Source organism: Hippocampus guttulatus, chromosome 16 (genome assembly GCF_054856545.1).
Source record: "Hippocampus guttulatus isolate MCC_2025c chromosome 16, RoL_Hgut_1.0, whole genome shotgun sequence".
Classification (NCBI taxonomy): Eukaryota; Metazoa; Chordata; class Actinopteri; order Syngnathiformes; family Syngnathidae; genus Hippocampus; species Hippocampus guttulatus.
In genome coordinates this window covers 12,325,746-12,353,671 of record NC_141276.1, presented here as the reverse complement: position 1 = coordinate 12,353,671, position 27,926 = coordinate 12,325,746, and the positions used below count along the sequence as shown (strand labels likewise).

The 27,926-nt window shown below is 44.6% G+C and overlaps 2 protein-coding genes across 4 annotated transcripts in view; one reads left to right on the top strand and one right to left on the bottom strand.

Annotated features, from left to right (window-relative positions):
- coro7 (coronin 7) overlaps positions 1-27,926 on the bottom strand; it is a 114,653-nt gene that overhangs the window by 31,665 nt on the left and 55,062 nt on the right. The window lies entirely within an intron of this gene.
- On the top strand, positions 38-26,506 carry vasnb (vasorin b). 2 transcript variants are annotated; one of them, XM_086132605.1, is made up of 3 exons: positions 38-197; positions 7,300-7,362; positions 22,828-26,506. In XM_086132605.1, the coding sequence occupies exon 3, from the start codon at positions 22,855-22,857 to the stop codon at positions 24,901-24,903; it is 2,049 nt and encodes a 682-aa protein (XP_085988731.1). In that variant the 5' UTR covers positions 38-197; positions 7,300-7,362; positions 22,828-22,854; the 3' UTR covers positions 24,904-26,506. The 2 variants fall into 2 exon arrangements, with proteins under 2 accessions (XP_085988731.1, XP_085988730.1); XM_086132604.1 differs by lacking the exons at positions 38-197; positions 7,300-7,362 and adding an exon at positions 7,899-11,102.

The following is a 27,926-nucleotide window of genomic DNA, read 5'->3' as shown; positions in this document are numbered from 1 at the left end:
ACTTTTTTTTTTTCTTGTTGGCTCACTCGCTCGCCACTCGAAGGCGGAGGCAGGCAGGCAAGCGCACGAGTCAAGCTCTCCTTCTGAGTTACGTTTCAGCCGCTTCGCTTTGTGACACAACGCGCCACTGGTGGACTTAACCGCTCGGATAGAAAAAAAACCTAAACTCAACAAACTAACAAAGCCGAAGTTCCGAGGTAAGACTTTTCACACCTTTTTTTTTTTTTTGTCCCGCATCATCCCGCGCGTAAAAACTTTCGCACGCACTGACGTTCACTTGTGGAGCAAAAAACCCTCGTTCGGGTGGCGTGTGGATTGCGTCAATGCTTGCGTTATTATTGAATGAATAGCGAAGTTGCGCGTTGGTGGGAGCACGAAGCAGGTAGCAAGGCGTGGATGCCGGTGGGCTCCGGGCAGGGGGCGACTTTGCAGCACGCTTGCATGTCCGCGCAAGCAAGCGCTCATCACAACCGCGACGTTTTTTGCTCAGGAGTCGGACTGAGGGAGCTCGGAGGCAGGGTTGGCTCGGGCGATATACTTAATAATAATAATAATAATAATAATAATACATCACATTTGCAAGCGCCTTTCATAACACTCAAGGACACTGTACAACCAAAAGCAATAGTAAAACACAGATAAAATAATAAACAAAGAAAGAAAAATTTAAGGCGGGAAGGCAAGTCTGAATAGGTGGGTTTTGAATATGGAAAGAGAGTCAATATTACGAATGTTGGGAGGAAGTGAGTTCCAGAGTTTGGGGGCAGAGCGACTGAAGGCTCTGCACCCCATTGTACTGAGACGGGCAGAGGGTAGAAAAAGGTGGAGGGAGGATGAGGACCTGAGTGAGCGAGAGGGAATGGACTTAAAACAACTTCGAGGTCATAAAAGTTCGCACATCGAACACACATGTGCTCATCAACCCCCTCCCACCCCCAAAACAAACCAAACAAACAAACCCAAAAAACTTTTGGTTTCACCCTTGCATCAAAATCACGTGTTGCTTTTAAGATCCGCAAACATGTGGGACTCTTGATGCGGTTCCTAAAGAGGCAGACATCGTATGGAAATTATTAGTCTCACGCATGACTCCAGTACCAAACACCCGCAGTGAGGATTATTAAAATGCCCGTCGCCATTCATCAGGAGCAATCTGATGAGGTTGCTACTGCCGCCGCCTCTGCTCGTTCATGAGGCATTAATGGACTCCCGAGCTGCATTGACGATAAACTTTTTATTCGGCAGCGGCAGCAACTCCATAAGAATGCAACGAGAAAAGAGCAGAATGTGAGCAACATTGTGTTGGGCACCGATGTGAAATGGAATGGCAAACTTGAACAAATACTCTTGGTAATATTTATAAGTGTGCAAGAGGCAGCAAGGATAGTCGGCAGCAAGTATCAATATGAGGAAGCGTGCGAGACAATTTGCCATTTGGCTACCTAAACTGTGAGGCTCCCCCTCCTGTGATCTGTTCCAGTTGTTGAACTCGTTAATTGAGCGTTAAGAATTTGATGTGGAAGTGATTGATTAATTCCTTCACTTGATCATATAAACAATAGATCAGTGGAAAAGACAAAAGAAAGGCTGGGGCACAGTTTACAAGCTCAAAAGGAGGAAGTCAAAAACTTTTAACCGTTGTTTGCTCTGCGACTTTGATTGAGATGAGATTCATATAAGAATAGGTGTGCAAGACGCTGTTCGAAAAATTCAATTTTGAATTGATTGTTGTTTAATGAAAAAGAGGCTTTGACTTGGCTTCAACAACAGTTAACGAGCTTGCAGTGTTAAAAAAACGTGATTACTCATGATTCTTACACTTTTTAAACAGTTTATGAAAAAAACCCATCAAATCACTTTTCTTGGTATTTTCTGTCATGTAAAATGATGTACATTAAAATACTTTAAAAAAGGTAAACAAAATTGTTTGAAATGTGGTGAAATGAATGCAATAAAAGCTACAATTAAAGTACACTGTAATCATAATATTAAAAAAAATTAAATGCTTGTAATTAATATTGATTAATTAAAAAAATACATTCAATTCTCCCGTTAAATTGTTTGGGGGGGGGGGTCAATTTCCTATTCTTTGTGATAAAGAGTCAAAGAATGTACATTACTAAAAACGTATCATTACTAGAAATAAATTGTGGACCAAACACAAATGTTTGTCGAAGAAAGCAACATTTTTGGCTTCCCCTTTAATTCATAGTGCTCTGAAAAAGCCATCAAAGGAGGAAAAAAAATGTGTTAAAAGCTTAATTGGCGCAAGAAGAGTCTTCTGACCACAATCCCTCAAGCCTTCAGACAGATTAGCATCTTTTTACGCAGCCCCCCCCCCCCCCCCCGAACAAACAGACAGGGAAAATCACATAATCCTTCCCAGGGGGCAAAACAGTAAAGTGGTCCAATAGTGGTGCACTGCTTGTCTGACAGACAAGTAGAAAATGGCTTGAAATCAGCAAGGTCGCCCGCCACCGGGCTGCCGAGTAGTTGCCATTGTCACCGGAGAACTTTCCGTGCTGCGAGCGTCGCAGGGAGACGCGTGGACGCAGCTTGACGCAGCAAACAAATGCCAATCTTAGCATTTTAGCGCCACAACACATGGCCGCACCTTGAGGGTCCCGTGTGGGCATTAGTGGCTTAACGGTTTGCCACTTGTTAAAATTGGTCTGCGGATGACAAGCGGGACTACATATAATTTGCCAAAAGATGCAGCTACAACAGTGGTGGGCAAACTATGGCCCGCGGGCCGAATCCGGCCCGTTGGTCTTTTTAATCCGGCCCGCCGAAGGTTGGTCCACAATTAAGGTTCGATGTGAATGATTGCATTCATTTCAATTGGACTTGTAATGACAGGCATTTCACCGCCAGGTGGCGCATTGACTTGAAGTTGCAGAACACGGGGGGGGGGGGGCGGGGCAATCTTTCGACCACCTAGTACCTCTGTATCGCTCCACTTCTACTGGTCTGATCACAACCCATCTGCAGCGATGCACAGGCTAAAATAGGTCATCAACAACACTTTTGTCATTAAAAAAAAGTATATTAATACCGTACTTTCATGCTTTTGTTCTGTTGATGTTTGATATGGACTGTCAACAAATGCAGTTTTTTTTTAAATGTACCATAGCTCGTGCTGACCTGGCCCTTCTGTCAAATTTTAAAAGTCAATGCGGCCCCCGAGCCAAAAAGTTTGCCCACCCCTGAGCTACAATCCATCAGCCATGCAGGATGTGATTGCTGACATTTGGACATTTAGACTTTTATCTTCTATTTAGCTTTGCAAAATGATTCTGTGTCCAGTTATGGGACAGAAGTTGCATCGTGGTCCCATGAACTTTGTCTTCTCCGCCAGTTAGCAGCGTCTCGCGCGATGCTTCAGATGGTTAAAAGTCAGGTGTGAAAGCATGGAGGTCCAGAGTAGAAATGCGGGGAGCCGACAGGAGAGGTGGCGGCGCGCTCACACAGCGGGGCCGAGTCGATGGGCCAGAAACAGAGTGACGAATGACTCGTGTGGATGTGTTTGCTTCTCTAGTGGGAATTTGACGCATTTTTTTTTTTGTGGGGGGAGTTTTCCAAATAGAATTCTTGACTGAAAACTCATGATGCCAGTGTGGTTTTAAACGTTTGGTTACATCTAAATGGGCATTTGAAAAAATTGGAATCCCAGTTAATTGAATGCCATATACAGCCGACAAGACATGGCCACACTTGTAAAGAGTTGGCTGTGGGTAGCAAGTAAAACTGACAAAAGGACACGTCATTTTGGCTGAAGACCTGACGGGAGCACTATTTAGCCTAAAAATGCCAACAGTTGAAAACAGATCTCAACGTGGAAATAAATGCTCCTCCATTTGCTAAAATGACCACGGCGTAAGGAGTTAAACCATGCTAACAATAGTCTGAAAATGCCATTTGTTTACACCACAGGTGTCAAAGTCAAGGCCCGGGGGCCAGATCTGGCCCGCCACATTATTTTATGTGGCCCGCGAAAGCAAATCAAGCATGTCAAGTTCCATAATGCTTGAAGTTAAATTTCAGTTTGTAAATCTGCTGGACATGACCAAAAGTGGGAAGTGTTCAGTCTTGACATGTGCGTCAAAAGCCAAACCAGTAAAAGCCGTCAGATTTTAGCTGATTGTTTGGGGGCCCGAAAATGCTAACGTTTGAAAACCAATCCCATTGTGGACGTTATCAAATAGACAAAGTGGTGCCATTTTCAGCAACTTTTTATACAACAGCGGAACTTTGGAGCCTGAAAATGTTCACTTTTGAAAACCGGTCTCAAAATGGATTCCACAAATTCGATCTGTTGTCTATGACAACACTTCTTGGACAAATGACATTGTCGCAACCATAAAGTGCATCGCTACTCCCGCAGCAGCAACGCGACTCACTGACACTAGCTGAAAGGACAAAACCCTCTTCCACAAGTGTTTTTCCATCGTGAGGTTGACTTCTGTTGCAGATTGGGTCGGGATGGGCACGAGCAGTCTTCCGTCACGGTGTGAGATTTTAGTAACGTGACTGCAGGGTCAGCGTCAACCGACAAACCTCCTCAGGTTGGGGGCATTTGCTTTGGATGAAAAGGACAGCGTCACAATTCAGTGCTGAGCAGGCGGTCCACGCAAAAGCCCCCGTGGTCCTCTGAAGCTAAATCCAGCTTGCATGTGCAAGCAGACGAAGAACCACTTCCAGGCCTCGTGGAAATATACGCACGCATGCAACAGTGGCTGCCCATTCTTGTCATCGTGGAATTGATAGAATCGGCTTGTTGACCGTTTGAGGCCAATGAGGATTTAAGCTTGCGAGAGTTGGACGAATCGACAAGAAGTCGACCAACCAACGCCCCCCCCCCCCCCCCCCCATGAAAATTTCAACACAAACAAGAGCAGGCGACTGCGCGGGAGACGCACGAGGATGAGAACGACGGGGCGAGAGGGAGGATGCTCGCCCCAGAAAAATCACCGCAAATTGCAGCGTTTTCAGCGAGGGCCCCTCACGTAAAAAAAGAAGAAGAAAAAAAAGAGCTCTTAATCTAAGGCTGTAATTAGCTTCGGGCAAACCAGACCTTACTCGACAAAAACGCACACAGCCACAGGAGTGCACACGGACGCAGTGATTTATTTAGTCATTCAGGGGCCAAGGAAAGCACAATCGGATACTAAGCTTGTCAATATTTTGAATATTAATGTTTATCAGTCAGAATTTGAGAAAAGTGTCCTGAGCTACATACTGTAAAATCCCTCAAATATTTCAATATCGATCAATCTAATTAGATCTATAACCAATCACAAATATGGTCGCCAACAATTTTAAATGGTCTCAAACTGTTTTTCTTATCCATCCGTCCATTTTCTGATCCCCTTTATCCTCACAAGGGTGGCAGGGGCTGCTGGAGCCTATCCCAGCTGTCTTCGGGCAGTAGGCGGGGGACACCCTGAACTGGTTGCCAGCCAATTGCAGGGCACACATAGAGGAATAACCATCCACACTTACACCGAGGGACAATTTTGGGTGTTCAATCAGCCTGGCATGCATGTTTTTGGAATGTGGGAGGAACCCGGAGAACCCGGAGAAAACCCACGCAGGCACAGGGAGAATATGCAAACTCTAAGCGGTTACTCCAGTGGACAGGTTCCAGGGTGCATGAAAGGGTTAAAAATGTGGACATTTTAAAAATTGTGAATACAGCCTAAAACACTAAATACTTAATAATTAATCAGTTTTTATGAGATATTCGGCGGCCTCCTGGAAATCTTGGCGCCCCAGCCAACTGTCTGTCTTTGCCTACACGGGAAAAAAAGGCATGTTGAATTTGTTCCGTTTTATTTCTTGCACCAAATAAGATCATCTGGATCCACGTACATTTTTTCTAAGTCGACTTAAAAAAATTGATCCAAACCCAAAAAATTCTATTGTGTGCAGCTGCCTGACAAAATAAAATGGAGTCAATTCAACACCCCATTCTTTTCACTGAAATGCCAAGCCGGTCTCCGTCCACACACAATCGACAAATCTATTTGACTACTCAACCGAAACTAGAAAAAACAGATCAGCCTTTGAGAGCCAGGTCAAATATTTAACCGCTCGCTAGCAATAACGGATTAGAAAGCAAGCAAAGGCCGGCGCTACCGGCAGCATGAGCGCGATGGGCGAAAGAAGACTGCACAGGAGGCTCGGGCGGGTCATTTGCTCATCATTTGAAACCACTGCGACAGGAAACAAACACTCAATAGGTGACTTGACAGGCAGCGACTGGACTGGAAAATCAATCAATCAATCAATCAATCAGATTTTTGGGTGTGAAATTTTTACCTGTCACTGAAGTGTAGAAAAAGGAAAGTCACCACTTTGATGGAAAAAAAATCCACTTGCGAGTCATAAATTGAAAACAATGCAATGAAAATATGGCCAATTTTTAAGCTAACGTTAGGTCCCCCAGTATCTTCGTCTCATGCTCTTATTTTAACACTGACGGCTCCCTCGTTGGGGTTGATGTCACAAAAAGCCAAAAGGGGAGTACCACTGTGTTTCTTGAAAAAGAGCAACGGGGAGCCTCATTGTATTTAATTGCTGGCTCAGATGTTTTGGGAAGTTACCATGACGGAAACGCGGAGCTACTTTGGCAACCTACACATGCGCGCACACACGCGCACACACGCTCCGCGGCAGAGGGTGACGAAGACATGTGCGCTGACTCAGGGCTGATGTATGCAAAAGTGAAGCAAGGTCTCAATCGCAAGCAGGTTGAGCGAGTGGCGGGCTCATCCGAAACGCCAAGTCTGTTTTTCTCATTCGCTACCGGAGGTCTTCCAACCGGCAGAGACGATTGTTGGATGTGGGGGGAATAAATTGCAATCGTAATATTGACGAGAAACAAATCGCAATTTCAAAAGGGTGGTGGACGGATTTACGGGAGCCTTTGTGCCATCTTTTTTTTGGATCGTAACACAATACCTGGAGCAGCAGGTGTGAAGAGTGACAACAAACTTCAACGAAGCGTCCTGCGGTGATGATGGACTTATGACAAGGCAACAAGTTGGCAGAGCCCACAGTAGTCGGCCTGCATTCTTTCGCTCTGTCATTCGCTTCAGCTGCCAGCGCTCAGCCTCTCTGACACACACGTACACACGCACACGCACAGCTGGAAGCACTGGAGAGAAGAGGGAGGAAAAAAAATGTCCTCTTTCACCTCCAGGCAATGAACGATTCATGGCAAAAGGCCAGCCTTAAAAAGAAAAAAAAAGAGCATGGTTGCCACATGGACTTGATTGTCTCTTTTGGTGTTTGTAGGTGACCACGTCCCGAAATCGAGCAAAGTGGAAGCGACGCCGGAGGAGGACGCGACTTTACCGGGTGAGTGAGCAAACAATGAAACGCTTTGTTGCTCCACCTGGGAACTTTATCCATCTGGCCCAAATGTATCTTCGAGGTTAGGAGTGTACCTAACCAGTTGTTTTTACACCTAGCATTCAACCACGAAAACATTTCTTTCAAGTAACACTACATTTGCACATTTATCTCAGTACATTTGGAAATTCATGCATAGCAATGATGTTCTAGCGCTAAAAATCAAAATATCTCTTTGTCCATTTTAGCCATTTCCAACCAACTTTATAAAGTTGCATCTGTTGGATTAGAAAGGCAGCAATATGGAGCGTGTATGTTGACCATTTATAGCTGCTAGATTTTGGGTCTGTGTGGGATTTAAAGACGCAGGAACACACACGCGCGCGTACGTGTGTACATGCTCAGCCTGGGGCGCCTGGACGCACATGGCTAACTCTCACTAATTGCTTTGGGACATCCTCCAGCCTCTTCGTGCTCAGTGAGGAGGGCGAGGGGGCGGGGCAAAGAGAGGCAGGAGAGCGTGGGCGGGGGAGGTACTTTTTACTTTCGCTGTTGACTTGTGGTGAAGAGCCCCACGCACGCACGCGCGCACACACACACACACACACACACACACACACACACACACACACACACACACACACACACACACACACACACACACACACACACACACACACACACACACACACACACACACACACACACACACACACACACACACACAGGCATTCCTCAAGTTGAGGAATCTGTAGATGGTGTGTCAGCTTGCTTCCTGGACAATATTTGCCATGGAGAGCATACAATGTGTCAGTGTCGGCAGGCCAGAAAAAGTCCAACATTTGTCTGTTCTAAAAAAGGTGCATGTTTTTTGTCCATCCTCGGGCCATACATGCACTGGCGACGAGTGGATCCAAATAGGTGGTAAATTACAAGTGGATGTAGTTGAGATGCTGAGTTTGCACCCCGAAATGTAGTACATTCACCGTTGCCAACTCGATTGCATTCTTGAGTAATCTTTTTTGTCATGTTTTTTTTACAAAGTAGAAAATAGTTCCCAGTACTGACTGCAATGCACGTGTACACAGACAGACACAATAAGATTTTCAGTACTTTTTTTTTGGAAAGAAAAACAAAACAAAAAACATGATAAACAAAAACATCCCTCAAGATGTCACGTAACGTGAATCATTCAAGTTATATCTACTGCCTTCAAGTTAAAGCTCATAAACTGTTGCTCATCAACATGGACACAACACCACCGCAAAATCACGACAATCGCAAATGAAATTAACCCCCCCCCCCCCCTTAATTAATTACACTTCAAATGATTAATACGGTGCCGGCGCCGGACGTCAAAATCAAAGTCTGTGCTCATGCCGATTCCCCTGGCCAGACAAAAAGCCTTTCATACTTCACCAGAGCAAATGAGTGATACATCATTATCTTTTTCAAAGCTGTTAGAGCCATCAGTGCTGCAGTATTGAAAAAAATAAATAAATAACTGAGCCGAATAGGCTCTCTGATAAGCGGAAATTCATCTGCACACATGCTTACTTTCATGCCTCGCGCTTCCTTCCGGAGAGAAGCCATCCCATTTTGAACAAAACAGGCTTACTCAAATGTATCGAACCTAAACTAGTTGCACCCGTGATTGTCCAAAGATCAGCCAGACTTTCAATCTTGAGGCGACAAATGCTGCACGGCTCCCACAGAGTGATGGAAGAGCCAAGAGTTTCACAACACGTCTCGGACAGTACAAGCATCCAAGAGGGTTAATGGATTTTTTTTTTTTGTTTAATAATGTGGCAAAATAAGACATGGGGACGGATGGTACAAAGGTATTCCATCCATCCATCCATTTTCCGAACCGCTTAATCCTCACTAGGGTCGCGGGGGGAGCTGGAGCCTATCTCAGCCGTCATCGGGCAGTAGGCGGGAGACACCCTGAACCGGTAGCCAGCCAATCGCAGGGCACACAGAGACAAACAACCATGCGCGCACACACACACACACCTAGGGACAATTTAGTGTGTTCAATCAGCCTGCCATGCATGTTTTTGGAATGTGGGAGGAAACCGGAGCACCCGGAGAAAACCCACGCAGGCCCGGGGAGAACATGCAAACTCCACACAGGGAGGCCGGAGCTGGAATTTAACCCGGTACCTCTGCACTTTGAGGTCGACGTGCTAACCACTGGACTACCGGGCCGCAAAGGTATTGATGAGTGAAAAAATCTTCGATTGGCCAGATTTGGAGATACAGCTTTCCAGCCCGCCAATGATAGTATATACACCAAAAAAGCAATTATTGACATTTATGGCAATATTTAAAGCAAGCAAGTTTTTTTTTTTTGCAGAGTCGTTTTATAGCTTTTAACTGGGCCAGCCAATACAAGCGACAACAGTTCCGTAAACTCTTATTTCCTTGCTGCGATATGTGGGAAAGCAAATATTCACAATTGCATAACTCACAAGATTTCAATGTTCAACATTAAAAAGGTCGTAAAATGTGAGTGGATGTAGTTGAGATGGGCTTTGGCATCACGCCATCCAAAGTAAACAATCGAAGAGTTAGCTCTTGGTGTTAATACTTCTGCTTCAGGGGAAAAGAGGAGGAACAAACAAAGGTGCACCCGAACACAGGTAAATACTGCTGAGCACTTTTTGACAGGTCACCACAGGAAGGCTGAACACACACACACACACACACACACACACACACACACACACACACACACACACATAAACACGCACGTAAGAGACACGCGCGTTCTTAATGACGTGTTGGAACGGATGTGTGGATTATGAGCAAACACTCTGGCTCTTTCTTCAAAATGCCATTCTCGCTACAATAATAAACTGTCATTCATTGGTGTCAAGTTGTGTCCCGCAGGGGTCCGTCTTAGTCCCCCCCAAAAATAATGGTATGAACCTCTTAGAAAGATACGTATCAATATGGACATTGCTTGCAGAGAATCTTTTGGCTGGTCATGTCAAATCAATGTGACGCCAGGCAGAATTCATTCAATGAACAAATGCATGAATGGCGTCATAAGAGGTCTCGACCTTCAACTTCCTCATGATATCCAAACTGTAAAAAGTTATGTCAAAACATGTGATGCATTTGGAGCGAAGCGCGACTAACTGAGAATCATTATATAAAGGAAACGCTTTCATTTCATGCTCGCATCACGCTAAAGGCATTGCCAAATTCTTCCAGCACATCATCATCCCATTATCCTCTTTAGAATATTTCAGCAGCTTTGCTGAATTTGCCACGACACATTGAGAACCTTTTTGGGACTTTCTGTGGTCGTAAAAGATTTCCACTTCTCCGACCTGCTTGGGGCTAATGGCGATGTCGAGCGTTTCGACGGATTGTCGTTGACGGATGTGTTTTACAAGCTCGATAGCAACGCTGGCACAGGAGTGCACTGGCTTTTGTTGACTTTACGCCGGCTTGTCACGTCACTGACAAATAGCTTCAGCCATCAATTTACTCCTACTTACACATTAAGATGAAAAGACGCGGTAGTCTTCCCTTTGGGAATGTCCCGCCGATTTTCTGCCGCCGAGTGCCTGTGCGCTGGCACGGTATCAAACTGTTTCGCAATCAATCCCCTCATGACCTTCCGCTTATCTCATTTCATGTTCATCTCGTGTCGGGAGGGTGGAAGGACTTGAAAAATGACAAACGGTTGCTCTTCGAAAAGCAAATGGGCAGAAAGAGGCCCTGAAAAACAGGTAGAGCTGCACATTGGCACACTTGAAATTGTGTGATCCAGGAAAAAGGGGGAAAAAAATACCTCACACCACTTAGCTCTCTCTTCAATCATTTATAGTCTTCACCACCTTGCACAATAGAAATAATTATAACAGACAATAAAAAAATCTCCCCCCCAAGATCCACGCCGCGCTCTGTCAGACATTTGTCATGCAAACAATTTCTTGCATTTATCCCTTGCCGCCTATTCACTATTATGGGCAGAAGCTTGCACTACTTAAATTAACTACAGAAGAATAATCCACAGAGTTAAATAATAATTTAAAGTCCACCGCATGCACACCACATGCTATCAAATAAAATGCTCCTCGAATAATTAAAAAAAATAAAAGGCATGGACACAATGTATGAAGAAACTATCATTTCATGAATACAATCACTCCTCTCTCCAGTGATTCATGATAACAGGTACCTTGTATAATAGGATTAAACAGGAGAACTAGAAATAATCCCCAATTAAAGTCAAAAACGGGCGCATGCGTGATGTACAGTCGGACCTCTTCAACATACCCCATTTACGTTTTCATCCCTAGAACGTTCACATTTCCCGATTTCGACATTTTACGTAATTCATTTTCCATTTGCTGATTTTGCTTCCAACGAACAACTATAATGTAAGAGTCAAGAGTGAGAAGGCCTTGGTTACAAACGAACCGTGGGAAGCTAACCGCCGCCGCGACCTAGCTTATGAATAAAATGTACAACGCGGGAATCCCCTCCGCTGCTCAGCAACGCTACTGATCGAGTCGGTTCATCATTGTACTTTCTGCCGTAACTCACGGAAAACATGTCTGGTAAACGGAAGCAAATCTCGCTGTCTGTGAAGGCTAAAATTGTCTGCCAATTTCGAAAGGGAGTCTCCCCGACGAAGCTCAGCTGAGACTTGGCAAAGTCAATAGGGGTGTTCACACGGCACACATTTGCTCCGGCGCTGCACCGATGTATTTTGTTGCGATATATTTTGCACCGCAGCAAATTGTGTGGAGCGTTCACACGTACAAAGCCGCTGAGCGTGTCAGCAACGGCACAGCGTCGGTGCAGCCCCACTTGCGTTCACACGGCAGTTTCTGCAGCGGAGCAAAACGACAGAAAACAAATGAGCTGTCGTGTTGGTTCTTTTTAAAACGTATACACAACTCAAGCGACTACTGGACAGGCACGTCCTTCTCCTTCTCGGTCTCCGTGCCTTCTGCTCGAGAGTGACCGCCCCGGAAAACGTAAATCAACGATGACTTCAATGACACTCAGAAAAGCAAACACATCATGCGCCAAACAGAAAATCAAGAGAGGAAATCACTAAATAAATGATAGGGGGGGCGGGGGGTTGTGAACACACAACAAAGGAACAAACTACACAAACAACTCCGAGACAGTCCAGTCTCATACAAAAGGAAAGATGTTACCAGCCAAGTCTTGTGTCGTTATTAAACAAACACATGACGGAGGTCCGACAGAGCGCGAAAGCAACGCATTCTCGCCGTACGTAAACTCTTCACAAGCATTTGCTCTGGAGCAAATTTAACCCAGTTGCGTTCACACGTGCAAATTTACACCGGTGCTGCTTCGCAAACAAGCATTTGCTCTGGAGCAAATTTTTAAACCACCTCCCTGAGGTGGATCAAATTTGGTCCGGTGTAAGCTGTTTTCCGGGGCTACGCCGGACCAAATCTTGCCGTGTGAACACCCCTAATGATTTTGACAATCCGTAATGGCAATAAAATCATGGCAGAGTTCGAAGCCAACACATTGAAAGATGATCGTATGCGGCTTCGGGGCGTGGCACATCTTCAACCGGACAAGGCACATTTCATTTGCTGGCTAAATGTTTTCAGAGTAGGAACGCTCATGTTTTTGGAAATCATTTTTTTTCTTCATACTGTATACTTGTATTTGTAATTGACATGTTTATACTGTACTATAGTACATGTTTATGTTTTTACATCTATACATGTTCATATTATACATCGTAGTCGGTGGCCATTTTATTGGAAATGGTGACAACCAACTACCATTACAACAGATTCCTTCGAGGTACACAACGAGGTTCGACTGAACTGCGATATGAGGCCGCTCCTCTCACAAGATGTGAAGATAAATAGGCAGAACAACAAAAATAATCCACATATTAAAAAATAAATAAAAACTTGAAATGTACAATTTGTCAAGAAGTCATTCATCATATTGCTGTAAAGCGATTATTCTCATCAGTTAGCTAATAATCGTGGGCGCATTGTACAACAGAAATAAGGCTACAAAATGATCCTCAGAGCTCAAAAAAGAAACAAAAAAAAAAGAAAAGAAAAAAGCCTAAAGCCAAATGTGAGTAGGCAGAATGTCTCAGTTTACAGGGGCATAGTGCTGCTTTCATTCTGCACTGGAGTGTTGTGTTTATTCGGAGGCAAGTGCTCAGACATAACAGATTGTTGAGACTTAATGAACACGCCTGTCAAGCCATGTCTAACAGTAACCACAGTGTCCCGCACTTGAGACCAAGTGAAAGGTGAACTGTCGGCCACAGCGCTCGGCAAACTGTATGCCTCTAAAGGCCCACCTCTTGAATATCCTCGAGGTGGTTCGCCCGAGTTGCGAGCGCTTTTCAATGTCTTGGATGTTTTCATTACGAGTGGGAGTTGGCCACTGGAGGCAGTATACGGACAGCCATACAGATGTATACGGATAGTTTCAGCATAGTTTTTATTTTTAATTAAAATGTTTTTCTTCCCCCAGAGGATCAAACACAAATATGCTTGTGAGGTCGTCATATTGTCTGTTACGTGGGCCCAAAGCGTTCTAACACTGTTTATGGCGCCGTGCACTGCGTGTTAGCATTAAGCTAGCAGAAGGCAAATTTGTATGGTTGGTTGTTTAGTTTGACAGTAAACTTCAACTAAGAAAGACATTTGACAGCTTGAAGCCTCTTTTTTTATCATTTTTTTTAATAACGCTTTGAAGAATGGTTGTAGTTCTGTTTCCTCCACTTTTTGCTCTGTGTCGAGGTTTGATTTGTGAATGTAGCATATTGAAGTTTCACAGTGGCCAGTGGATGGCTCAATTATTGTCTATGTGGCCCAAGGAGGAAAACATTTGGGCGCACCCGCCATAGGCGCCAAGGAAGACAAACAGAGAGCTAGGAGTCATATTTGCACGATGTGTGTTCCAAGAGGAACGCGCCCGAGGACATATACGCTTGTGACACTGTTTATCTGGCGCGGGGCCGTCAGCCTGTCAGCCTGCCAGTCCTGCTGTCAGTCAGTGTGCCTGCGTGTGACGCCTGACACGCCCTGGCTGCGTTGAGCTGAGCTCATGTTTCAGCAGACGATAAGGGACGCGTGGTGTCGATGGCCAGCATGACAAGCGACTGTGGTCCTCCACTTACACTTAACAACACAGGGATTATTGATCCTGTTCTTCAAAAGGCCTTGTGCACGCACGTGTTTACTGTTCAGAGCTATTTATGAGCAGAAATTTTCATCTGGTGGCGGTGTATGTTTATCTAAAGGAGACTACACACACAGCTACTTTTGAACATCTTAGATTTATTTAAATTTGAGAAACTCCACATAAAAAAGTGTGTGGTATACTTGTGATGACCAACGGTAGTAGAAGAAGAAACAGAAGAAGCTAGGCTAACTGCTAACTCGCAAACTCTTCTTGTCATTTTCATTGTGACGACCGACTCCGAAGACAAAGTTATTCAAATTTTAGTGGTGCCGCTCTGTGGAGTAAACTAGGCTCAAAGTTGGAAGTAGTTGGGGGTGGGGGGGAACAAATCAGGCACTTGTCCGTGGTTCAGCCGATATAAGTGTTGATCTCACACACACACACCAAACCACAGGACAGTTGCTCAGGACAATCTTTCAGAGACACCCAATAATCGGGCCTTTGCTGATTTTGATCGGAAGAGACGAAAAAAAGAGAGAAAACCCCCCCTTAAATTGGTAGATTACACGGCCCGAGCAGAAAGGGCACCATGTAGCCACTGCTTCTCGGTGGGTTCCTTGGGGTCATTTTGTTTACAGACAGCGAAACGCCCCAAGAGGATGCTGTGACAAGAAAAAAAAATGACGAAAGACAAGGTTGTCTATGGTGGACTTGGGACTTTCATGTCTGTGTAAGATGAGAACCTCACTTTGGAGATCTCTGACAAGATCTACCTAAAAATAAAAAAAGAGGACTATGACCTCAGTTGTGGTCCGTCTCAGGGTGGGGTGCGATGATGAAAGACGGCCCGCTAAGACACAAACATGAGGACGATGAAAACTGGGGCCACTTTTGTGCCATGCCTTTAAAAGGAGACCATATCAGGTCGAGGAGTTATTTCCTTCAGACTTGTTCCAAAGGGTTTTGGATTTCCCCAACGCTTGTTTCAGACAACGACAACAAGAGCGGGCTTCAGGTGTGAGGAGTGTGTGTGTGTAACCTGATCTTTGAGAGTCTGTGTGCATGTGTGTGTGATGTCAAACAAGACTTGTTATCTCCGTTGTCTGAGGTCACAGAACACAAAGTAATTGTGGAAGCTCCAATCTGAGCCTGATCTTTCTCCTCAAGGCGTGCCCCCCCCCCTTCCTCCCTAAACCTCAAATCCCCCCCACACACGTCTTTCCGCATCAATGAGCTTTTCCAGCATGATGATAGCTGATGAAATGAAAATGGTCGACACATGCGTTACTCCCCAAGACTAGCCTATGGGCTTTTGTGTAAATCTTGTAAACACCAGTGATTATTCTAACCCTTTAAAATTTGATTAATTTATCATGCAGAGTGCGGAAAACGTCTGTAGTTAGACAAAAAAAAAAGACATGCATTGACTTCATCTAGCACTTATTTTATATCCCACTCGGTCGCTGCAAGGCAATCCACGTTGCTAGCCACCAGCTAGCTTGTAAGCTAACAGGCTTGGGCCAATGAATAAGAATGAAATAACTCGCAATTGCGCCAGATAACCACAAACGCGAACAACAGCACTCAAGGTCTCATATTTTGGGGTACTCATGCCTGGACACCCAAGGGTGTCACTGGGTGCTGTTTTGGTCATTAAAAAAAATTAGGAAAACGGAAATGGCGAAAAATATTTTGAATGCCACAACAGTTAATTTTTTTTCTCGAAAAACAAATGTCTAAATTCACTTTAAAGGGTCTTGAAGTGTCCTAAATTGAAACAGTGTTGTAAACAATTGCATGAGTGAGGGTGAAAATAAATGCGGGATCAAAAATTGTATTTTCAATGACTTTCAATTGGAAAACCGTGTTGCGTGTTTGACAAATTTTAGGTGCATGCAGCATTTCGAATGAAATAAATATTGAGATTTAGAGAACTTGATTCACTCTCACAGGGCAATTTATCTTTGTAACTGCACAATTTTTGGCACAGCCCTTGTGTTGGACTGCATCCATTAAGCAGCCCCAAAACGAAATCTTAATAAAAATGACTGCTTCAGTTTCTCTTACGCTAAATGAAAGCAAATTGGAAATGCAAATGATTAGTCCACTGTTCCAAGTGAAATGGCCAGCGAGCGCCTGTGTGTCGCTCGTGCAAATCTCAACGCTCCACTTTACGCCCTCTAATAATGAAAACAAAAACGTCTCAACACAGAAAAAAACCCCAGTTGTCTTAACCACAAATTATGCAGTGAAAAGAAGACACGCTAATAAGTCAGTAAACAGTGACATTTTGACGATTACAATGTGCGTTCGTTGATGAATGTTGGTAATAAATTGCCAATCAAAGCATCGGAACAACCGCTGTGGTTTCTGGGTGAGTACTCAAAAACACGCAAAAGCTTTCATCGCACTTCACTCCAAACTGTAGCATCTATCCTATAGCAACATCCATGACTAAAGCTCTTGGCAAGAGATAATCAACTGTTAGACCAAACAGTTGCCATTTTTTTTTGGGGGGGGGGGGGGGGGGGTTCATGTAAACAGGTACAACCGGTGACGGATCGTCATCTGAGAAATGCAACGGCTCCCGCTACGAGCACATACTTGGCGGTCCTTCATTAACATAGCAGACATATTCACGCTCAACCTCGTGTGGCATGTGTGCGCTGGAGGTACACCTGGAGGAGTGTTTTGCGAGATACCGCTTCCCCTAATCTTTATTTATCCCCGTTCATCCTCACCAAATCTCGCTCGTCCGTCCCAAAACCTCTCCCGACCCCTTTGTCATGTTGACACGTAACCCCGCCGGATTACGGATAACAAGGTACAGCTGTGGTAGCGGACGACGCTGACAGTGGAGAAGGGGATGGGAAAAATGGAGGAAATCGTGGAAAAGGAGGCTCGGGGGGGAGGGAGGTGGGGGTGGATTGGATCAGTTTAACCAATTCTCTGCATTTTGCTGGATGACAATCGCGTATGTCACATGTAGAATTTCTTTTCAGGAGCAATAAATACAGTCTGAGGTCAAAGTTACAATCACTTGTCAACGTCCGCTGAAATTCAACCCAGTGTATGCTGTCAATTCAAAATCAACATAGAGTTTACGACAGAAAACTGTTCCTGTTGCGGCGATGTAACCCAAATTTGGACCCAAGTCTGACCTCTTGGAAGTCCATCACTAACCCACTGGGGGAAGATGTCATTCCAGGGATTACAGTGGTACCTCTACTTACAAACGTCTCTTCATACGAAATGTTCAAGTTACGAAATCTCTCATCAGGAAAATATTGCCTCTAGTTACAAAAGAAATTTCAAGATACGAAAGGTAAAAATACACTATGGGCTGCTACCCACAGCTCCGAGTTTCCTGAATGCAACATACTTATAGCTGTTCTGCCATTGGCTATTACCTAGCATCTTCCTGTCATCCCATTGGCTAAGAGGGACTTCTACCGTATGTGTCTATGTGTGTAAATAGATAGATTTGTGTTGATGCGACATCCTCGTCATTCGCCCAGGAGGTGTTCCGATAGTTTTATGTACATGTCAACCACTCAAGAAAAGGGTTCACCAGTCGGGCGATCGCTCACTATGCTGCAGTGTGCCTTGAACATTTTCGAAGGATTGTTATAAGCCGACCAAAGCAAATGTGGTTGGATCAGATTTTTACAAAAGGGCAGCCAAAAATCACTTCTGATAGAGAACATGAACTGAAGACGACAAAAAACGATGAGGGCGTAGTTAAAAGTTAAATGACCATAATTTTAATTCTTTATTCTTTGTTTTTTACATTATGCACAACTCTCATTTACTGTGCATTAATTTAATTGTAACATGTATTTGTTACATATTTTAATAAATCTTTATGCTTAAGAAAATATTTATGTCTAAATTTTGGGGGGGCTTGGACCGAATTAGGGCATTTACATGGAAAACGCGTCTCTACTTACAAAATTTTCTAGTTATGAAATTTCTTCCAGAACCAATTAATTTCGTAAGCAGAGGTACCACTGTATTTGGATAAAAGGATTTGAGATCAACATAAATCATGAAAAGCAAGTAAGTAACTGAATGGGCCATATTTCTCCTCTGGAACCTCGAAACATCTGTCAGTACAATTGGAAAACATTTCATGGCGAAAAAAATCTGCGTATTTATACTTAAATCAATCTTTTGTTTGGGCACTTTGTTCTTTCAAGCAAAGTAAGAGAGGTCTTCACCTCTTGGGCCTGCGTGAATGAGGTGGCGTTTAGAATTACCAGAAGCGGTGTTCTGAAGGACAATTTTATTGGTTGCACATGGCAGAGAAAAGCCAGACACTCATTTTCTTCACAAGTCAAATTTGTACCCCCCAATCTCATTTGGGTCACTTTAGTCCTTTCCATTCATTTTCCAAACAGTGTCTGGTTCTGGGACGTGTCAGCTTTATGACGGACAGCTTGCAATCATTCAGCCAAGTACCTTTCTTTGCCCACGTTAACAAGATAACAAACTCAAAGCTTTCCACGTGGGGATGACTGACCTCGAGGAACCATAACACCGTACATTATGCCTGAACGCACATGCCGAAAACCATTACTCCTTTGTGAGTTCAAATCCCCAAAGGAGAAGGCGCCTCTTTAATGTGAGAGGGCCTTATGCGGTGTGCACTCTTATTCCCCGGACTGCGACTTGGCCCGGTGCCCTCTCGCAGTCTCTTGTCCGGCCAGCAAAAATTACGCAAGCGCAATGTGACCAGTAACTGTGAATCTCTCTCTCTCTCTCTCTCTCTCTCTTTCTGTCTCTCTCTCTCTCTCTCTCACACACACACACACACTTATTAAGGCCTTATGTCCCAGCTCTCAAGATAAAGGCTCTTGACGCTCGGCCCGGAGGGACTTGATCGAAGCCCACTCCAACCCCCAAGCCATGGCTCTCCCTCACAAGCTCCTCCTTCAGTCCAACTTGCGTTGACCTCCACTTTTTTTCCACTCCTCCTCGTTGCTTGTTTTTTTTCTTGACCTCAACCAAGGTGGCTTCATTGTTGTTTTTTTTTTTAAAATTTCATAGTAAAACTATGATTCAACTACCGATTTCGCAAGCGGTGAGTTTATTTACTCAACCGCAGATGGGCGGGGCGCGTGATTTATTTTGGAATACTAGTAAACGATCAAACTGATGTTTTGCAATTTATTTCAAGGTAAACCGGAGAATAAAACCCTAATCTTGCCAATTGTGGCAAAACGCAGCGACGCAAACAAAACAGATATGCTGTGTCGAACACAATCACAACAAATCACTGTTGAAGACGCCGTAACCACCTAATTTAAGATGGCATTAAGAAACTCGTGTACAACATTCCCTAATAGACTCCCGATGTGCCTCTCTAAGGGCTGCTGTTTTGGTTAACAACATGAGCTGAGTATACCAGTTATGACTTTTTTTTTTCATGTAAAGATGTGCTCGCCAGGATCTCAAAGTCAGCGCATTCTACTTTAACACGATCCACGCATCCAGACTGGAGGGGGGGCGGGGGGGGGGGGAACAGATGTATGAAAAAACCCCAAACAGATGTATGAACAATCGTGAAAGGCATCTGCTTTTTTTTTTCTCCCAAAGATGTCATTCATACGCGAGCAGCATTGTTCTCTGGTAAATCTGTCATCTTGAAAAGTTCTTGTTGACACAGACTATTGCACTTCTTCAAGCTCAGCTGCCGGCAGTCTGAGGAATGTCTCAACAAGCGTGCAGGGGAAGGGCAAGGGCGGGGGGGAGAAAAAAAATTACGAGTCAGAAGAGAGAAGGATGACGAGCTTTTTACAGCGCCCGCGATTTACCCACAACTTCACCCCCCCCCCCCCCCAAGCCTCTCCCCATTTCACTCTCTCTAAGCAGTCCACTTACTTCTTCAAGACACTTAAGTTAAAACCACAGTTAGGAGTCACTCAGTGGCGGAGGTCCACACCGTTGTCTCTTATCTTTTTACACACTGACTAATAAAAACCCGGACAAATCACTCAAGTCTGAACAGAAAAAAAAAAAAAAAAAAAAGAGGAATGTGAAATGTCAAACTAGGTTTTATCTGGGATCTGAAGCTAATCGCTGAACCGCATCCCATCCATTTCTCTGGAATGAGGCACACTTGAACAATGTGTGCTAAACGCTTTTGTGCATTTCGTTGCTGCACGCCAGATATGGTCCACAAAAACCCAAGAAGACTACAAATGCCTTACTTTTGTGAAAAAAAACCCCACAACTCAATCAGAAGGATCCTGGTAAAGCAACATACAGGCTTTTTCTACACTGCGGATATTTGGCCATGTCAAACGGATGCAAAAGGATGCAAAAGGATGCAAAATATTTTGGCAAATCGTTGGAAATGAAGAAAGTCGAAATTGAAAATAATTGTGGAGAAAAGCTCGACACATCTTACAGTGTTGGTTGTCAGTTTCGCTTTTGCGCTGCTTCGTAATTGTGGTCTTAGCTGCACGTGTGAGAGTCCCATGCCATTCTGGGCACGTACGCACATGCGAGAAAATTCAACACGCCAAAACACAACCGCAAACACTCTCCTGTTTATCTTCATCTTGTTCTGCCCAACACCGCGGCCAATTTTCTTTTACTAGCTCTCCTTTCGTCACCGGGATGATTTTTGGGTGGAAATAGTCACGTTGTGGGACTGGATTTTCAAACCAGAGGCTCGCAGGTGAATCGACCAAAACTCTTCAGTAACTTTATACGTCCAAGAACACAAACATATCTCTCGGGTGTTGTCTTGAAATGAACGAGCTGCTGTTTTTAAAGGATTCTCCATAAATGACAGTTGTCAACTTTTCCAACATTTGACATAGACAAGCCAAGTCCCGAGCATCACTTGGGGTCAAGTGGTCTGGCATCAGACCACGCAGAACAACATTTTGATGACGCCTGAAGGAATTATCCAGACAAAAAGACTGACGTGTTGGGGTTCAAGCGCACGTCGGGATTACTTGGATTCGGCACATCAGAGAAGGAAAAATAAGAGATGCGGGGATCTTTGCAAAGGGGGCTACAGTTTCAAGGAGTGCAGCGGGGAAAGAAAGTATGCGGCACAAGAATGCAAATAAATGCCACGGCTGAGATAATACAGGTTCTTTTCGCCATCTTTTTGCCGCACACCCCGCCAAATGTTAACCCCTCCTTTGAGTTTCGGCACTTGATATACTTTTAGAAATAAAGTCATGAAATAATTTTCATCCGGCGTGTTTACTCAGAGGTATGACGGCAATGTCAAGGAGCGAGATAAATGGACATGGCTTATTGGACATATATGGTCTGACGACAAGATGCAAGGACGGAACATCCCATGCGTGTTTGTGTGTGGTCTTCAAAAGGTTCCACATACTTGGCTCTTCATTAAGGTATGAGTACTGCAGAGGCACAAACAACTCAACCAGTAAAGTCCCTCAAGTATGCACGGCGTTCAGTATGAGGAAATGAGAGATTTTACCCCTCACGAACCTTTGACGTGGGAAAGACGCTGTAGAATTTGAGACAATGAGACAATTGTACCTGGCGGAGGTTGAAAGACGCACACACACGCTCGCGCGCTATATGTTTTCAGGTTACTCGGTGCAAATACAAAAAAAAAGAAAAGTAAAGTAGATAAGATAAAAAGCTGTCAAAGGATGTCGACAGCTAGAAATGAAGCCGATCATCCCACCCCCTTCTCCCACTCATTCCCAAGTCTGTTGAGGCAATAATAAACACTCACACAAACTGTTCTTTTTCTCCTCCTTCCTCTTTACCTCACCCCCCTTCCCCACCTTATTTATGTATTTATTTTTAGCTCCTTCCAGTATATCACATACATTGTAACTGAAAATTTGTTTTGCATATCTTGGTAACATAATACCCGGTGGATCTTAACTTTGTATTGCAACATGTGAAATACTTCTGTCGTTCATCGGCGTGACAAGAGTGTAGTGACAATGTAGGACCAGAATGTGTGGCGCAACATCACCATTTTCTTCAGTAAATTACCACACCACCCCCGGTGACGTGGAGGCTAAAGCGCTATGCTTTGAAAAGCCTTCTGACAAAAAGCCTTTGATCATAGGCTATGCATAATTTAATCTCGCTGTACAATGTCTTAGACAACTATCCACTGAATCAGTGTTGGAATCTGTCCCATGCATTTGCAAGTAATCTCATTTTTATATTGCTAGTTGGGGAAAAAGAGAGTAGCCGGAAATCTGTGTACTGCTGTTTTATTTTATCCATTTAATTTCCAATGGCAGGTCATTGACGGCTATTCCCGTTTATTTTTTTGTTTGGTTGTTTCAGGCTGAGCCGTGGAGAGGAGTCTGCAAGATGAAGGTCTTTCTCACTCCGCTGATGCCACTCGTGCTCATCCTCGTAACTGCAGATGGCATCATGTCCAGTGAATGCCCAAAGGATTGCTCCTGTTCCACGCCAGAATCCATCTTATGTTTCCAGAGACGTTCCGCCGCCTTTCCTCAGGGAGTGCCGCCCTTGACAAGGAGCCTCTACCTTTTTGCCAATGGAATCGAGGGCTTGTCCTCCGAGGACTTTGATGGTCTTGACAACTTGGAAATGCTCGACCTCAGCCAAAACAAACTGACCAAAATTTCTGATGGGGTCTTCCTGCCGCTGACCTCTCTGAAGAATTTGGACTTGTCATCCAACCAAATCACCCACATTTCCGAGCAATGCTTCCAAGATATGGTACTGCTTGAGCGTCTTTATTTGTATAGCAACCATATCAAGACCATCCACCCTGCTGCGTTTAATGGCTTGGATAACCTGCTGGAGCTCAAATTGCAGGGCAACAGGTTGACATCTTTGCCCGTTCTCGCAATGCCCAGATTGCTGTTGCTGGATCTCCGTTTTAACGTCATACCGACATTGGGGCCCTCAGACCTCCAAACCCCAAATCTCGAGTCTCTCAAATTAGGTGGTGTCGGACTAACTGACTTGAATTCTGCGCTCATCGGTGGTCTGAAGAACCTCCATGAGCTGGATGTCTCAAGAAACCAACTGGAGGTTCTGCCGCCAATCCTGAAAGAAATTCGGGGTCTGATGTACCTCAACCTGGCTGGCAACCCCATGGGTCCTCTTCATTTTCAGGACCTGAAGAACCTCGAGGAACTGAAGGAGCTGGACATTAGCAGCCTAAGTCTGCAAGGGCTCCCGGAGGAGTTTGCACAGTTATTCCCGCACCTGAGAAAGCTGATTGTGGCGGAAAACCCCTTCAATTGTCTGTGTACCTTAGCCTGGCTCCCAAGCTGGCTGCGAGCTCAAAGCATTACCTTGGAGAGAACAGAGGAGACGCGCTGCCATTTTCCTCCAATCAACGCTGGCAAGGTAGTGGAGAGACTGGAGTACCGGGATTTTGGCTGCCCTACCACAACGGCACAAACTACGACCACAGTGAAAACTACTACCACTGTTCCTGTCACAACATTAGAGAGTGCTACTACAGATATTCCGCTGCCCGGGGCTAATGATGACGATGCAAATGAAGACACCGATGACCACTTTCCACCAGTTCCTACATCACCAAGCGACAGCAACATCGATCCCGATGAGGAACAGCACTTCTGCCCCTCTCACACTTGTCTCAATGGTGGCACTTGTCGTCTGGACCAGTACGGTCAAGTCGAGTGTACGTGTCCACGTGGTACCTCTGGATTTTATTGCGAAGTCCAAAACGATGATCCGTCCTCACCTTCTGAACCTGTATCGGTGACAACGGTCACCCCGAATGCACCAGATATCAGTTCGCGTCAGGCGACTTCCACGTCAATCCTGCTGGATCTTCATCGCTACATTGAAATGCGACCATACATCCGTGGAATCCGTCTAACCTACCGCAATCTCTCCGGACCAGACCGCAGGCCAATGCAACTCAGCCTGCCCGCTTCGTATCCGGAATACAGACTCAGAGGCCTGAACCCCAACTCCACTTACACCATTTGTGCCAGTCCGCTGGGGGCCCCAAACGGCATCGACAGCATATGCACTCAGGCACATACGGCCGATGAAAAAAATGACAGCATCACGGGAGCACAACTAGTGAACAAGAAGATGACCACCATGTTGGTGCCTGCAATCGCCATCCTGCTCCTGCTGGTGCTCATCGCAACCGCCGTGGGAGTGGTTTGCTTTGTCCGCAAGAAGAGGGCCAAAGGCCATCTGGACCTAGATTGTGAGCCTTCTCAGCTCGAGATGGATGGCGTCAAGGCCGGCTTGGACAACGGGGCACTGCCTCAAAAACAGGCGGAACTTATGATCCCTGAACCTGCTGTTCAAAATGGCAACCTGGAATATGAAGTGCTGCTACTGCAGGACCACTGTATATCAAGTAAAAACATATCAAACATGCCTTCATACTTTTGACATCTAGCTCAGACTAAATAAGGACTTGGCCTCCCAGCTCTGTCCCCCACTGACTAATACAGGCTATTGTAGTCGGTCGCTGTATGAGAGACAACAGAATTACAGTCAATGATCAGCGCGGGAACGGGTTCATTTTCTGACCATTGTTTGGACTCGTGTGACATTAAGATCACATTCCAAGACTGGAAACTGCTCCTGTACTATCGGCAGCGGGTCCAAGGCCATGCTTGGGAGAGATGCTGGATTTTCTTTGGTTGAAATGTGTGTGGAGTCAGGAGTCTGCACTCACTTGCTGTAATGCCACATTTGTTTCCCTCACACTCTTATTGGCTGTAGGCTGATGCCCCTCGGTATGAACCCAAAGGGATTCATGCGAGTCGTTAAGGAGGTAATGAAGTTGTGCAGATAAGATTAAGGATGGTTTTATTGCTTCAACAAAAACGCGTTTCAACGTTGTCTCTCGAGCTCTTCAAAAGCCCTCAAGATGACTCCAACAATATTGCGCTGAGGACTGCGACACGGGCAGATTAATGTAGCAAAACTCTACACGGGCCATGTTCGAAGCCTACATGCTGAATGCCCTACTCGATTGGTACTAAAACAAATACTGATTTTGTATATAAGTTTTATATGTCTTTTTGTATTTTTTTCTTTTTGTACTGAGCAACTTTTTGACTTGTAACAGCCTTTTTGTACCTTACAGTACATCGTCACCTCTTGTTACTAATGGCGACTAAATGACAGATTTAAATCTTTGAAGATTAGAAATCGTTTGGTACCAGCACGGTCCAATCAAAGAGCTTTTGGCCCCCACGGTGTCAGACAGTCTAAGTAGATGCAAGTCTGCAAATACTCAAAGACTAACTAAATCCCCTTTTGCAACATTTGGAAGCCTGGGCTGACGCAAAAAAAAAAAAGGGGGGGGAGTAATCGGGATTACAAGCAGGTACAAGAAAACAGTTGACTGAAGCCTTTGTGTTTTAGCTGCATCTTAATGCTTGCCTCAGTTTCATTAAACACACATTTGAATTACGCAAAAAACAAAACAAAACACAGTGACTATTTATTATTTATTCTCCCTTTAAGGGAAAGGCAGTGTTTGCCCTTCAGTTACTGTTCATGTACGAGCAAAGTTATGTGGTAGAATGCCCGCTCTTTGATTTTATACCGAATGTGAATTAATCATCAGACTGTCGTTCAAAGGACTAACGAGACTTCCAAAATGGGGATTTGAACGTGCCGAGCGCAAGCAAGTACTCACTGCGAGTGTCGTTATGAGTTATGGATGTACAATATATGTGCTGGAGGATAGATCTGTCAACATCAGTGCTCATGAAAAGTGTCACGTTGGGACTTGCGCTACTCACCAGCCACCCTTCCTTCCTACGTGCCCCCATGTCTCGAGTTCATTACATCCCAGACTCTTCTATCAACACATCTGTGAATGTCTGTTACCAGCAGTATTTTCAAGGTCGGGTCCCCACACAAAGAACATCTTTATCGATCTTTAACCAACCAAAACAAAGAAAAGAAGAACTAGCAATTTTAACTGGAAGATATTTCTGTAAAACAGAATTTGTTGAAAATAAATATTTTCAATGTTGTCAATTGTTTTCCCTGTTTATTTCGGGAAATGCCTTGTTAATATTGTTTGTTTATTATTGTTTTTATTATTATTGAGTGAACTAATTTGTACAAGTGGAACAAAAATGATATTAAAATCGACTTGCAAAAAAAGATGGGCCTTACATGGTTTTGCTGTTGTGGAGCTGGACGTACACTATCGTCATTAAGATCATGTTTTTAGCCCTCGTTGGACTTCAAATGCTAAATGCTAAAACACAAGAGCGCTGTGCGGTTACTGACTGTTGAAAATGAATCAAGACGAAGACGACAGTCTAAGCCACAGGTGTGAAAGTCACGGCTCGGGGGCCAGATCTGGCCCGTCACATCATTTTATGTGGCCCGCAAAAGCAAATCAAACATGTCAAGTTCCATGATGCTAGCTAAAGTCTGAACCAAAATTTCAAATTGTGATATGTAATCCACAATAACAGTCATTATTCTTGACGTTGGATTTTAAAACTAGTTATTCATCAATTTGTTGTCCGCTCTGTACATAATATGTGGAGGGAATTAAACATTTATATGGTTTCCCAAAATTCATAACGGCCCTCCAAGGGAAACCGTAACGACAACGTGGCCTGCGACAAAAATGAGTTTGACACCCCTGGTCGAAGCAGTCTGTGCACTCTGGAATGCTAATGCTAACAACAACGCCTGTCAATGAAAACCAAGAATGGATTCTTGGATGCAGCGGGGCACCCACTTTTCAAATCCAACTGGAATGAGACCATTTATGAGCAACTGTAGTGTGTGAACAAGCTCTTAAAGCTCCTGATTGGGCGGAAGCAGATTCAACCTTTGAAAATGACTTTTACGAATGAGTTGTTTAACATCGCACTTTACACAGTCTGACCACCCATATGTTTTATGACTGAGATGCTGGGAGGGAATCAAAACAGCATGCACGCACACCAACATACAAACACACAAAGTGGCCCAAGAACACTAACTACCTCGAACCATAAAACGGGCCCCACTGAGTCCATTTGCTCATTGAACGCAAACTTCCGAGAAACAAAAACACAATGTACACCCCCGTGGCTTGGGCGGCCATAACTTTCCATCCTTCCGTGAGTGTTTAGGAAGAATTTGGCGGGGGGAAACTGTCGGGAGACGGCCACAGATGGGTCCTAATCGTGAGCACATGCGAACACGGTGGAGCGGTTTCAGGTAAAGAAAACGCAGGTGATGATGTCATGCAACGGCAATGCCTGCAGCTGAAACAATGCATGCATTGCACTGCGCAGGCATCTGCTAATGTTTATGTGTGAAAAGGAAAGAGGTGTGTGCGCACGCATATGCTCCTTGATGTGATTCTTTCCTTAAAAGCAGACTCGCTTTTTGTTCCCCTGGAGCCCAGAGAAACTTGGTCCCTTGGATGTCAGCCAACTTTGATG

Excerpts from the sequence above, each read along its gene's own strand:
- vasnb (XM_086132604.1), top strand. The coding sequence starts at position 11,046 with ATGACAAACGGTTGCTCTTCGAAAAGCAAATGGGCAGAAAGAGGCCCT. Across the intron at positions 11,103-22,827 it reads AAAGAGGCCCTGAAAAACAG|GCTGAGCCGTGGAGAGGAGT; the intron begins GTAGAGCTGCAC and ends TGGTTGTTTCAG.